The 13,673-nt window shown below is 51.1% G+C and overlaps 1 protein-coding gene across 6 annotated transcripts in view; it reads left to right on the top strand.

The window, feature by feature from the left end:
• The window catches only part of AHRR (aryl hydrocarbon receptor repressor), a 120,722-nt gene that overhangs the window by 90,848 nt on the left and 16,201 nt on the right, over nt 1–13,673 (top strand). For 5 of the 6 annotated variants that reach the window (XM_063811030.1, XM_063811033.1, XM_016952875.4 and 2 more), the window contains one exon: nt 4,090–4,179. The exons of the other annotated variant lie outside the window; for it this stretch is intronic. In XM_063811030.1, coding sequence (XP_063667100.1) covers nt 4,090–4,179 — 90 coding nt within the window. The remainder of the gene's footprint in view (nt 1–4,089; nt 4,180–13,673) is intronic. 6 annotated transcript variants of the gene reach the window in all.

Here is a 13,673-nt window from a genome sequence, read left to right on the forward strand (position 1 = left end):
GGGTTATTTGTAGCTTTTGATTATTATGAGCAAGGCCAGTGTGAACATCCTTTTTCCAGCCTTTTTGTGAACATACCCATTTCCCTTGATGAAATACTAAGGCTGGAACTTCTGGGTTGTAGGGCAGATGTACACTTGCCTTTATGTGGAACGGCAGGACAGTCTTCCAAAGTGACTGTAGCATTTTGCATTCCCACCAATCACACTCTCTTCCTCGCCAGTATTCAGTGCTGTCAGTCTTTCTGACAGCGGCCACCCTGGAGTGTGGAGCAGCATCTCTGTGAGGTTTTAACTTGCACATCCCTGATGGCTAAGGATGCTGAGTATATTTTCATGTGTATGATGGGCGTTACTCTATCTCTTTTGGTAAAGTATCTGTGCAAACGTTTGTCCCATTGTTTAAAATTGTTTTTTTTTAATTGTTGATTTGTAGCAGTTCTTACAGATTCTGGATAAAGTCCTTTATCAATGTGCTGTGCATATTTTTTCTCTGTGGCTTATCTCTTCATTTTTTACTGGCTTTTAAAAATAAAGCCCAATTTATCAAGTTTTTTCTTTATGGGTTAGTGTTTTTGTATGCTACCCAAATCTACCTACCTCAGACTCATTAGGGCATTTTCCTGGGTTTCTTCTGGAAGCTTTGTGGCTCTGGGCTTTGTGTTTGTGTCTGTTGTAGGTCTTGAGTTAATTTGTGTGTGTGTGTGGCGTGAAATAGGAGTTGGGGTTCATTTTTCCATACAAATCTCCAGCTGTCCCAGCCACGCTGTTTCAGACCTTCCTTCCCCACTGATTGACCTAGTGCCTTGGCTGAGGGTCAGCTTGTCTATCCTGACCTTGTCCTGCTGTGACCAGAGCTTTATAGGAAGCCATGAAGTCAAAATAAGTTCCACAATTTCGTTCTTTTTTAACAAGATTTCTTTAGCAAGGCTAGGTCTTTTGCAATTCCGTAACTATTTTATTATTTTATTATTGTAGAGACAGAGTCTCTGTCACCCAGGCTGAAGTGCAGTGGCGTGATCTCAACTCACTGCAGCCTCGATTTCCCAGGCTCAAGCAATCCTCCCACCTCAGCCTCCCAAGTAGCTGGGACTACAGGCGTGCACCACCATGCCCAGCTAGTTTTTAAAGTTTTTGTTTGCTTGTTTTTTGTAGAGACGGGGTCTCACTGTGCTGCCCAGGCTGGTCTTGAACTGCTGGGCTCAAGCAATCCTCTCACCTTGGCCTCCCAAAGTGCTGGGATTACAAGCATAAGCCACCATGCCCAGCCATAAAAATTTTAGAATCAGCTTGTCGCTTTCTATAAAAAGAAAAAAAACCTTTAAAATGATGATTGGGATTGCATTATATCTACAGATCAATTTAGGGAGACAGGACAATCCTAACTACATTGAGCCTTTCAATCCAGGAACACTGTGTATCTCTCAGTTTATTCAGGTATTTTCTCAGTGATGTTGCATTGTTTTCAATATACCAGTCGTGCACATCTTTTATTAGATTTATTCCTAGGTATTTTATGTTTTTTGATTGGAGCCTGGAGTTTTCTTTGTAGGAAAGTTTTGATTAGAAATTCAATTTATTTAGTATAAGGTTATTTAGATTTTCTAGTTGTTCTTATATCACTTTTGTTAATTTGCATATTTCAAGGAATTTTCCTGTTTCACTTAAATTGTTTAATGTATTGACTATCATTTTTAGTATTTTCTTATTATCCTTTTAATATTTGTAGGACCTGTAGTGATGTACTTTTAAACTCCTGGTGTCAGTGATTTGTTTTTTTTTCTTGATGAGTCTTGCTAGCAGATTATCCGTTTTATTAATCTTTTCAAAATTTTCAAAAATTCAAATTTTGACTCTGTTAATGGCCTTTATTATTTGACTGTTCTAAACCATTTTCATGGATTTTTGACTCTTACCTTTATTTTTTCTTTCCTTTTACTTACCTTAGATTTAACTGACTCTTCTCTCTCCAGTTTCTTGAGGAGGGACTACATACATACTTTTGAAACAGTCATTTTAAGCTCACTGGCATTTGATGCTGACCCTTCTGCTTGTGTGTAATTGGACGTTTATTACACTTCCTGTGTCCTCATTATGATGCAATTTTGGGTCTGTGTAGCTGCACCTGTTCTTACCATTCTCCGTCATTTTGTGGAATGTTGGGGGGGATTTGGATTTAGGTAACTGCCATTATCCTTGGCTGCCTAGGAGTCTTCAATACCAGTATTTCAAAAGCTCTTAGAAATTGATACTTATAAACCCTAATAGAAAAATTAGCACATGACATACATAGGGCAGTTTTCCAAAGAAGAAATACAAGTTACCAGTGAATGCAGGAAATGTTTTTCAATGTCATTAGTAATCAAAGAAATGAAAACTATAATGGTAAAATAATTTATCTCTTTTCAGAAATAATATATCTGTTTTCAAATTGGCAAAGATTTCAAAAAAAGAAAAAAGGAAAATAAAAGTACCCAGCATGGTCCAGATTTAAGGGAAATTAGTATATAATATACTGCTGATAGCCACAAACATCATGGGAGTTAAAGTCTCCGAATGTCTGTGTTTTAAAGACACAAATGGAAACATTTATGAAAGTTGTGTCCAGGTGCCTCAGCCCCCTCACCCCCAGCTTCTACCTCGTGTGGGATGTGAGACTGGGCGAGATATTCCACCTGGTAGCCTGTGCTTGCTCAGCGTCAGTGGCCATTGCTGCCATGGACAGATCCTGCGACTCAGAGGCCACCGTCTTCCGCGCATCCTCACCAGTGATGGCCCCGGGAAGCTGCTGCAGGGTGGGGCTGCGGGGCTCGCTGCTCAAATAAAGGAAAACGCCACATCAAGCACAACACAGCCACATCCTTGCCTTCTCCATCTGCTCGCTCCAAAATCCCACAATGATTACGGCTGTGACTAAGATTTAATAATCATGCAAATATTGTGACTAACATACACGAATGAATTTAACATCAAGATGAAATGAATTTCTAGAAAATATTTTAAGATGCCATAGTTAATGTAAAAAAAAAAATAACTTGCATACACGAACAATAAATAAATCAACATAGTATTAAAATCTGCCCCGTTTCATCCACCATCTCCACAAAATGTGCCCACACTAGAGGGTCTTCAGGGTGAGGCGGACCAGGCCTTCCAGAAGCACATCACCCTCATCTTAAGCAGCTCCAGAAAATGGAAGGAAAGGAGCAGGAGCGACTCGTGTCTTGATGGTTGTGTATACTGTATGCAAAATATGGAGAGAAGCTACAGGCCAAGTTTAAACATAGATGGTTAAGTGAGGTTAATCAATTCCAAGGCATATTAAAAAGTCATGATCAAAGGGGCTTACCACATGAAGTACAAGAATGATGCATCATCAGAAAATCTATCAATCACACGCTAAAGAAAAACTGTGATTCTTTCAGTAGATACAGAAAAACACTTGATGAGTTCAACATTTTTCTCTCTCTCTCTTTTTTTTTTTTTTCCTGAGACAGAGTCTCACTCCATTGCATAGGCTGGAGGGCAGTGGTGCGACCTCGGCTCGCCGCCACCTCCACCTCCTGGGTTCAAGCGATTCTCCTGCCTCAGCCTTCCAAGTAGCTGGGATTACAGTCGTACACCACCACACCCGGCTAATTTTTGTATTTTTAGTAGAGACGGGGTTTCACCATGTTAGCCAGGCTGGTCGATGGAGTTCAATATTTTTCATAATAAAAATCCTTAGAAAAGCCAAAGGGTATTCCAGACAGTGTGTAGAAGGAGGTACGTGGGCAGAAACGTCTGCAGAGGAAAACAGAGAGCTCCTGCCTCGTCTTAGGTACCAAGTCTCACTGTCGCGTCAAGACAAGGTGCACATAATTTTATATTTATTAGAAAAGGGGCCTTGTAAACCATGGCTGCCTTCTCATGTTGCCTGTTAACTTGGAGCCTGTGACAAAATGGTAATAAATAAAAAGGGGGCATTTCTAGAGGTTATGAATATGGACTACAAAACAGGAGGATATTGTTGAAAATTTAAGCAAAGGATTCTTGCACTTTTTCATTTTGGGTGAGCCAATTCGATTTTTTTTTTTTTGTTTTTTCTTCTAGTCTCTTAATGGCTTTGCTCTGGTCGTGAGTGCAGAAGGGACGATATTTTATGCGTCAGCAACGATCGTGGACTATCTGGGCTTCCATCAGGTAAATGAAACCAGAATAGCCCTCCAGTCTGTTAAGTGCTATGTTCTCTTCCCTTTGTAAATGTTTGTTGTCGTCAAGGTTTGATAATGTCTAAAATCAGGCTTTTCCTATCACTGAGCTCTTATCAGATAAAGATCTCCACACCTCAGCTTTGTCTAGGGCAGTGTTTCTTCCAGCCTGGGTTCGGGGTCTCGGTGAGAGGCTTCTCAGTGTTAGGGGTGTTCTGGTCTAAGGGAGCCGTGTCATGCAGACGGCAGCATGGTCTCCTCTGGCTCAGGCACTCCGCTAGGTCCCCTGCCCCACCAGCACCATCCCATTCAGCCGCTCCCAGTCAACGTCTTAAGCCTCAGCTTCTTGGTGCACTCAGGACACAGCTTGTTGTGGAAATGCCCTTCCTGACGTGCGAGTGGTTCATTTGGAATGCTGCCCAGCCAGCCCCAGGTGGATGACTCCAGACTTCCAGGCAGAGAATGGGGTTGAGGCCTCGTCAGATACCAAGCCCTGGAAGGGCAACTCACCCGGGAAAAGGTGCGATAAAAAATCCCACCCAGCCGGGCGCAGTGACTCACGCCTGTAATCCCAGCACTTTGGGAAGCCGAGGCGGGTGGATCATGAGGTCAGGAGATTGAGACCAGGCTGGCCAACATGGTGAAACCCTGTCTCTACTAAAAATACAAAAATTAGCTGGGTGTGGTGGCGTGCACCCGTAGTCCCAGCTACTAGGGAGGCTGAGGCAGGAGAATAGCGTGAACCTGGGAGGTGTAGGTTGCAGTGAGGTGAGATTGAGTCACTGCAGTCCAGCCTGGGTGACGGAGCGAGACTCCATCTCAAAAATAAAAATAAAAAATAAAAAAATCCCACTCAAGGCCAGGAGGGGAGCAACGGAGCTGTTTTTTTGTCTGGGGAGGAGCTGGGGTCCCTCATGGAAAATCAGATGCTGGTTGTAGAATTAAGATTTCTCCCATTGCACAGCGAGGACCCCCAGGATCTAGAAATCAGGCATACTGCGGACTGATGAGATTTCTGGAAAACCCAAAGAAGCAAAAATGGGGCCCTTTATCTGTACTTCCACAAGCCACTCCCACACAAAATACCCGCCCTGCGGATGAGCTCACAATGCAAGTTATAAACCCAAGGAAGCCATAGATGGTGAGCAGGAGCCAGCCGACAGGTAAACAAACCGTGCTTCCTGGAAGAACTTAAGGAGCAAAGCCGTCCAAAGGAAACTGGCAAACAAATAGATTTAAAACAGTAAAAGATAACAGCAGCAATATAAAGAAAGCATAGCATATGATGAAAAAAGAACAGGTATGTTTGAGAAAGATCAAAACAAAACTTTGAAAAATAGAGAGTAGTATATTAGGGTTCAGTCTGGAGACAAGCTGTGCAGAAATTTGAACAGTTTTATAGAAAGACTTATGACGGGTTTAGTGTAAGGAAGTGTTCACCAGTAGCACCGGCTCAGCAACGTAGGACTAAAGGGACTCTGAGGACACAGACACAGCAACAGAGGGGCAGCAGTGCCCACAGGGCCCAGGCGGGGGCCGTTGGAAACCCCAGCTGCACTGAGGCTGAGAGCCAGACCCTCAGTGGCACGGGGTGGGGCCATGGCTGGGGCAGTGGAGAAGTTCCCAAGACGTTCAGGCCAGGGCTGGTAGGAAACCTCCCTTTGGGACCCAGGTGAGATGCGCACCTGGAGGCCGCTAGGCGCTGGGGGAAGCTGTGACACTGGGGGGTGCACACCGGCCCCAGGGGAAGCCCTACCGCTGCACTGCCCAGCACCTCTGCCTATGAGGAAATGGTCCCAGAGCCAGCATTCACGCTGAGCCAGAGGCAGCACACAGTGATTAAAGCAAAAATCTGCCTGGTCGGGTGGGAGGCCTAGGGGCCGAATATGCCTGGTCGGGTGGGAGGCCTAGGGGCCGAATCTGCCTGGTCGGCTGGGAGGCCTAGGGCCCGGGTCTGCCTGGTCGGCTGGGAGGCCTAGGGCCCGGGTCTGCCTGGTCGGCTGGGAGGCCTAGGGGCCGAGTCTGCCTGGTCGGGTGGGGGGCCTAGGGGCCGAGTCTCCCTGGTCGGCTGGGAGGCCTAGGGGCCGAGTCTCCCTGGTCGGGTGGGGGGCCTAGGGGCTGTGCAGAGCAGCAGGCAGTGGAAGCCACGAACCACCCCGCTCACCCACACTAGTCCCTGACGAGTCATTAGAATTCACGTCTGCGCAGGCCCTGAGGCTGCACAGTTTTATCCAATTTCCATGAGAGCTGGGCTTTTGAATTTTTTCCCACAGCTGAAATTGCTGCTGCCTTGCTGGTGATTCTGCGAAAAAACTCCTCTAGTCCGCCTCTAAGTTCAATCTCCTGCCCCTGAGCCCAAGGCCAGTCTCCCTGTGAACTGCAAGGACCACGTGACTGCCGGGCCCGTTGCAGTGAGCTTGTTTTCTGCACCGTGGCTGTCTCTGCACACTGGATGCCTCCTTGGGATGGCCTCTCCCCCAGCATCCACGTGAAGGTGCAGCTCGTCAGCACGCCTGGGCCGGCCCTGGTGGAGGACGCAGGGGGACATGGCTGTGTGCAGGGAGAGGGAACACTGTGCAGTGGACATGGCTGCCAAGGGGTGTCCAGGCCACTGCCCGGTTGGGAACGCAGTGCAGGGTGGAGACACAGCTCTGCTGTCCCAGCAGCGACCTTGATGGCTCTGAGCCTCATTTCCTGTGCCCACACAATGGCCAGCAGCGGTGTTTGCCTGCCAGGCTGTGGCCAGACCACAGGGCCACTGAGCAGGGGAGTGCTGGGAAAAGCCCTGGTGCCCGGCACGGCGTCTCCTACCACAGAGGGACATCACTCTAGGCGGCTGCTGTTGACACCACGTGACCACAGGCTTTGCTGAGCGTGCCCTGGTATCTGTGGTTGGGGCACTGTCATCTCCTGATGCGCCCTATGAGAGGGGACCTGAAGTGACGCCTGGTGGGTCCCTCGTTCCCACAGATGGCATCAGGGTCTGGGTGGCCACTCGGCATCCTCTTCATCTCCATCTTCTGTGCTCAGATCCCATGGAGCTGCCGTGGGATGCTTCCTTTACACGTGTGGAGAGTAGTGGAGCGGGTCCGTTGGGTCCGTATGCGTTTGCTGGGGTTTGGTGCGTCCTTCACTGTGGGGTGCCCTGAACGGGGGAGCACTCACAGTACAGGACATGGGCGGACATGACGGTGTGGCTCGATGAGTCTGTCAACTTAAAGCAGAGCAGCTTCGGCTTGGTCCGTATGTGCAGGGCCCGAGTCTGGAGAAGGCGGCTTGGTCCGTATGTGCAGGGCCCGAGTCTGGAGAAGGCGGCTTGGTCCGTATGTGCAGGGCCCGAGTCTGGAGAAGGCGGCTTGGTCCGTATGTGCAGGGCCCGAGTCTGGAGAAGGCGGCTTGGTCCGTATGTGCAGGGCCCGAGTCTGGAGAAGGCGGCTTGGTCCGTATGTGCAGGGCCCGAGTCTGGAGAAGGCGGCTTGGTCCGTATGTGCAGGGCCCGAGTCTGGAGAAGGCGGCTTGGTACGTATGTGCAGGGCCCGAGTCTGGAGAAGGCGGCTTGGTCCGTATGTGCAGGGCCCGAGTCTGGAGAAGGCGGCTTGGTCCGTATGTGCAGGGCCCGAGTCTGGAGAAGGCGGCTTGGTCCGTATGTGCAGGGCCCGAGTCTGGAGAAGGCCGCTTGGTCCGTATGTGCAGGGCCCGAGTCTGGAGAAGGCGGCTTGGTCCGTATGTGCAGGGCCCGAGTCTGGAGAAGGCGGCTTGGTCCGTATGTGCAGGGCCCGAGTCTGGAGAAGGCGGCTTGGTCCGTATGTGCAGGGCCCGAGTCTGGAGAAGGCGGCTTGGTCCGTATGTGCAGGGCCCGAGTCTGGAGAAGGCGGCTTGGTCCGTATGTGCAGGGCCCGAGTCTGGAGAAGGCGGCTTGGTCCGTATGTGCAGGGCCCGAGTCTGGAGAAGGCCGCTTGGTCCGTATGTGCAGGGCCCGAGTCTGGAGAAGGCGGCTTGGTCCGTATGTGCAGGGCCCGAGTATGGAGAAGGCGGCTTGGTCCGTATGTGCAGGGCCCGAGTCTGGAGAAGGCGGCTTGGTCCGTATGTGCAGGGCCCGAGTCTGGAGAAGGCGGCTTGGTCCGTATGTGCAGGGCCCGAGTCTGGAGAAGGCGGCTTGGTCCGTATGTGCAGGGCCCGAGTCTGGAGAAGGCGGCTTGGTCCGTATGTGCAGGACCCGAGTCTGGAGAAGGCCGCTTGGTCCGTATGTGCAGGGCCTGAGTCTGGAGAAGGCGGCTTGGTCTGTATGTGCAGGGCCTGAGTATGGAGAAGGCGGCTTGGTCTGTATGTGCAGGGCCCGAGTCTGGAGAAGGCGGCTTGGTCTGTATGTGCAGGGCCCTAGTCTAGAGAAGGCCGCTTGGTCTGCCTTTTGCATGCTCAGAATCACTGTCAACTCTAGTTACTGCATCCTGAGCTGCCCCGAGTTCTCCAGATGCACCCAGAGCCGCTGCCTTTAGCCATGGCTCGATGGTCTCACCCCAGGGTTTGGCTTTGGGGACAGGGGCAGGTGCTGTGCAGAGCAGCTTTGATTCCAGGTCAGAACTTGCTAATTGGACTTTTTGTTTTCTTGGCACTTGGTCATTTTTCCCCAAGCATGAGAAGTTAAAAAAAAAAAAAAGTTTTGCCTTGATTATGAGGAAATTGGTTCCAAATGCCATTAAATCAGGCATTGCCTCTAGTTTATGCAAAATATCTCATGAAAAAATTAGAGCAGCTTTGTCCTTGTGTGAGCTTATTGTGCAAAATGCTTTACAAAAAGTCAGGAACCAATTATTCCCGGTCACAGCATGAGTGCATGATTGCAGTGTCTTCAAGCTCAGCACGCTTAGTGATGAATAAACGGCTTTAGGCGTATATTTTAGTTGCCATTGACATTTGTTGATTCAATAAGTTGTTCGTTCTCTCAAAGATTAGAGCTCGTCGATCAGAGCAGTTAGAATCCCACAGGCATGGTTAGCAGATGTGTGCAAGCTTTTGCACAAAAAGGTAAAAATGTTAGCTCCTAGAGTGAGCAGCATATTGAAATTGGAAATGATTTTATTCTAAACTCCCTAAGTGGTAGTGTAAAACTAAAATAAAGACTGTCTTTAGTTGACGAAAGGAGGGTTTGTTTTTGTACGGTTTGGATAATTTTAACATCATGCTCTCCCCCTCCCATTTCTCCCACCATGTCTCTTGATGTCACTTTGTAGGAATCAGACTTTAAAAGATTAAGACAGACTTAGGGCAGACATGCCACACTGATGATTAAAACACAGAACTTTGTTCCCTCAACCTAAACAGGATTTACATTTCACCCTGTCTTCAGATTTGCCTCAGTTGGAGAAGTCTTTCCAGCTCTCCTACACCCTCCTCCACATGTGCTGTCTGGCCTTGGTTGAGCAGCAGGCCCTTTCTCGCCTGTTGATTCCCTTTTGTTACCTGACTGCGGGGTTGGAGATGATGGACGAGGCACTCGGGGAGGCCTGGGGCTGCTCAGGGAGGGTACTTGGGGTGGGGGTCACCTTCCAGGGGTCTACAAAGCTCAGGGTTGCCTGTGGAAACTCATGCAAGGGCCATTTTGGTGTGGGTCACCAGGGTGGGACTGCAGCTGCTCTGGTGCAGGAGGCGGCAGACTCCATGGTGAAGAACTGGAGAGAGAGAGAGCTCCAGAAGATGCAGGGCCTCATGATCTGGTGCAGCACCAGCTACTGTGAGGACAGCCGGGTGCCCATGCAGCAGGTGCACCCAGGCCTCCAGCACTGCCATGTGCCTCTGGCGCAAGCGCAGGCCTTGGTGACTGGTGAGTTGGAGAAGTCCCAGGACCGCCTGACTGGGGGCACCAGGCATTGCAATGACAAAGCCAGATTCCCTAGATGCAGGGAGTGAGGGCTCCAGGTGAAGCAGCAGCTGCTGGCCATGTGACCATGGGTGCAGATGACCTTGTATGCCTCATCCTGACCGTGACCACAAAGCGAAGGAGTCTCTCTCTTCTATTGGGAAATAAGTCTTTGCCTGTGGTCGTTGGGGCTGAGGGCAAGAATCTATTTTTTAAAACGAATGGGATTTTTTTTTTTTTGAGACAGTCTTGCTCTGTCGTCCAGGCTGGAGTGCAGTGGCACAATCTCGGCTCACTGCAACCTCTGCCTCCTGGGTTCAAGCAAGTCTCCTGCCTCAGCCTCCTGAGTAGCTGAGATTACAGGTGTGTGCCACCAAGCCTGGCTAAATTTTGTATTTTTAGTAGAGACGGGTCTTCACCATGTTGAAGCCAGGCTGATCTCAAACTCCCAACCTCAAGTGATCTGCCCGCCTTGGCCTCCCAAAGTGCTGGGATTACAGGCGTGAACCACTGTGCCCGGCTGAGAGTTTTAGTCTTTTAAGCAACATTTATAAATGAAGAAATTAGGGATGGCAGCAAGTATAAGGGGAATGTTGCTTGCCTCTGGATGCTGGTTCCTCTGCGTTTCAGTTCTAAAAAACTGGCCCTAAAACGTGTCAAGAGCTCGCACAGGAGTGTTTAGAGCCATATTTCCCATTGTCCTGGCAAAGCCGGGGCCCTCCAAGGTGCCCGGCTCTTACTGCACAGGGACCAACAGGCCAGCCCATAAGAGCTGATGGGGTTGGTATTTCTGTTTGTTGCCAACCCCTGTTTACCGGAAGTGTCCCCACACCATTTTCCATAAGCTGTGAAACAAATGTCATAAGGTCTCTAATTTAGAAGGGGGAAGACCCAGGTTTCTGGGTCTTTGTTTCCTTGGTTTTGTGTTATGTGTGCCAGGGTGTAAAGTGGATTTTAAGATGTGGAATTGGGAGGTAGAGTGGTTTAGAATAAGGACTCCGAAAGGTTCCTTGTGGATCCCCTTTTCTGGCCATTGGGATGTGGATGTGCATTTGTTTAACTTCTCACACGCTGCATCCTTCAGCCTGGAGACCCTTTGGAAACACGAGGTGACGCCACGGTAGTTATTCAGCTAAGCTTCCCTCTGGCTGGCCCTGAGGCTGCCACCATAGAGCGGCAGAACCGTGCAGTTCCTGGAGGAGAAGGGGGTTTTGATTGCGAAATATTCCAGTATCAAGAGTGAACACTGAAGGAGGAGCCGTTGGCTACTTGATAAGAGAGCTGTGAAGTCCTGGATTTGGGAAAACCTGTTTTCATAGAACAGGATGGGATGGAAGCCTAAACCCAGCATTGCTTACTAGCACCTGAATTAACAGAGCCCAACGAAGACAATCCCCTGGCAACAGGAAGTCAAGGGAGAAAGAAGGAGCCCCAGGCTGGGAGGAGTGCGGACTCCCCGAGCAAAGGAGGGGCGACCCCCCACTGCTCACCAAACACTAGCTGGGGGGCCTTCGCAGTTGAACGGAGGTGGGGCCTGCAGATGCTGGGCAAGCTGCTTCCCTGCAGGAGGAAGCCAGTCTTGAGTCCTGGCTCACACCACAGACAGCTTGAGGGCATGATGGAAGTTTCCAGAAGATAACAGGGCAGAGCTAGATCCATGAGGAAAGATTTCTCAGGACAAAAGCCTTCCCCATGTGGAGAGGATGGGATGGCAGCAGGGACACCTTGCATGGAAGGCGGCCCAGAAGGGACTGGGCAAGTCAGCTGGACAGCTCAGTGGGGATTCCAGAAAGAGACACCTCCGGGCTGCACGCACGCAGCCACGCAGCGACCCACCCACGCAGCACGCACGCATCCACGCATGCACGCACGCAGCCACCCACCCATGCAGCACGCACAGACCCACGCACGCAGCCACCCACCCACGCAGCACGCACAGACCCACGCACGCAGCCACCCACCCACGCACGCAGCGACCCACCCACGCATCCAGGCACGCACACGCAGCCACCCACCCACACAGGCGCACATACGCTGGCACCGCTGAACAGCCAAAACATACAAGATGGTTCTTCTTATGGTTCAGGAGGTGGAAAGTTGAAACCATAGCAAGAAACGTGGCCTATCCACCGCAGCGACTAAAAGATAAAGAGGGAAAAGGACAAACATTGGCCAGAACGTGCAGCGGCTGGAGCGTTCGCGCCTTAACTGGAAGAGGAGCCTCCCCGCCTGGGAGCCGCTCTGGCGCCCGGCTGCTGCCGGGCAGGAGGCCCTTGCGGACCCAGCGGCCTCCTCGTCGGCAACGCCCACCCCGCGGTTCAGCCACGGAGCGGATGCCGTGTGCATGCACGGAACGGGCGAGGCTGTTGCGCTGCAGGTGCCCCCACGGTCGCGATGCGGGGCAGAGGGATGCTGGTGGGTATCATCCCTCCACGTGGAGTCCGCGCACAGAACCAGCCCCCACACGGAGGGCGGCCCGGACTCAGAGGCACAGGCAGAAGCAGCCTCGCGGGTGCCGGCGATGCCCTGTGGCCTCATCTGGGTGGGGTCCCGCGGGGTGTTTTCTTGAAGGTGACTCACCCAACGGTGTGTTCGTGATTGGGCGCTTTTTGGCCTAGGTTACCCTCCAGTTACAAGTCCTTAGGAAGGCACCATGGCAGAGCCGCGGAGGAGCGCACAGCGGGGATGCTGGCGCCGCCCTTTTCACCTCGAGGGGTCTCTGTTCCTCTGTTCACCGCTTTCTGTGACAGCGCATTCACAGAAGGGAACTGCGGAGGCACAGACAGAGTCCAGCCCCTTCAGTGAGGGCCACCTCCTCCTTCTGCCCTCCTGAGGCTGTGTCTCGTCTTGTTCGGGGAGCCCCGCAGGTCCTTGCCATTGGGTTGCTTGAAGATGCTCGTCCCTTTAGGGTGAGTTTATTACATTCCTCTGAAGTCTTGACTCTTAAGGAGCTCCTCCAGTTAGGAAGAACCACTTGGTTATTATCACGATAATAAATGCCATTTAGAATTAGGTCACCCTGAAAGAGTCCTAAGGTTCTAGCAGTCCCTGGCACGGTTAATTATTCGGGGCTGGCGGGTGGCGGGCCAGGCTCCAGGTGTAGATGCCTGACTTTCTTCAGTTAGGAGAAGGGAGAGGACGGTGGGATGGCCGGCCTTCCTCAGGCACCGACACGCTCACTGGCAGTGGTGACAGCTGAGTCCCCATTGAAGTCAGTCTTCGTGGCCCGCAGTGTCAGCCTCTGTCGCCAGACATGGACCCTGGGTGCCTGTGAGGGTCAGCCTCTGTGTCAGGGCCCAGATTAGCTTCTGAGCAGGTGGAAGGAGAGAGGACTAGAGAGAGGCCTGTGAACTGGCAGGTCCTTGAGGCATCGTGAAAGTGGGTGAAGGTTGAGGCCTGGGTGTCAGGAAGAAGGAAATCACAGGCCATAAGATGTGAAGTGATGGGAAACCGAGTCACAAAGAGTCCAAGTCGACAGGAAAGTGGATGTCTTGGCCCCAGAGTGTCTGCGGCCCAGAAGATGCCCGTCTCTTAGCCTCCCGCTTGCCCCGAAAGGCTGGATGTGGGCACCACTTGGCGGGCAGACGGGTGGGCGGGTGCTCCAAGCAACTTAGACATCTTCTCAGGAG

This window comes from Pan troglodytes, chromosome 4 (assembly GCF_028858775.2).
Source record: "Pan troglodytes isolate AG18354 chromosome 4, NHGRI_mPanTro3-v2.0_pri, whole genome shotgun sequence".
Classification (NCBI taxonomy): domain Eukaryota; kingdom Metazoa; phylum Chordata; class Mammalia; order Primates; family Hominidae; genus Pan; species Pan troglodytes.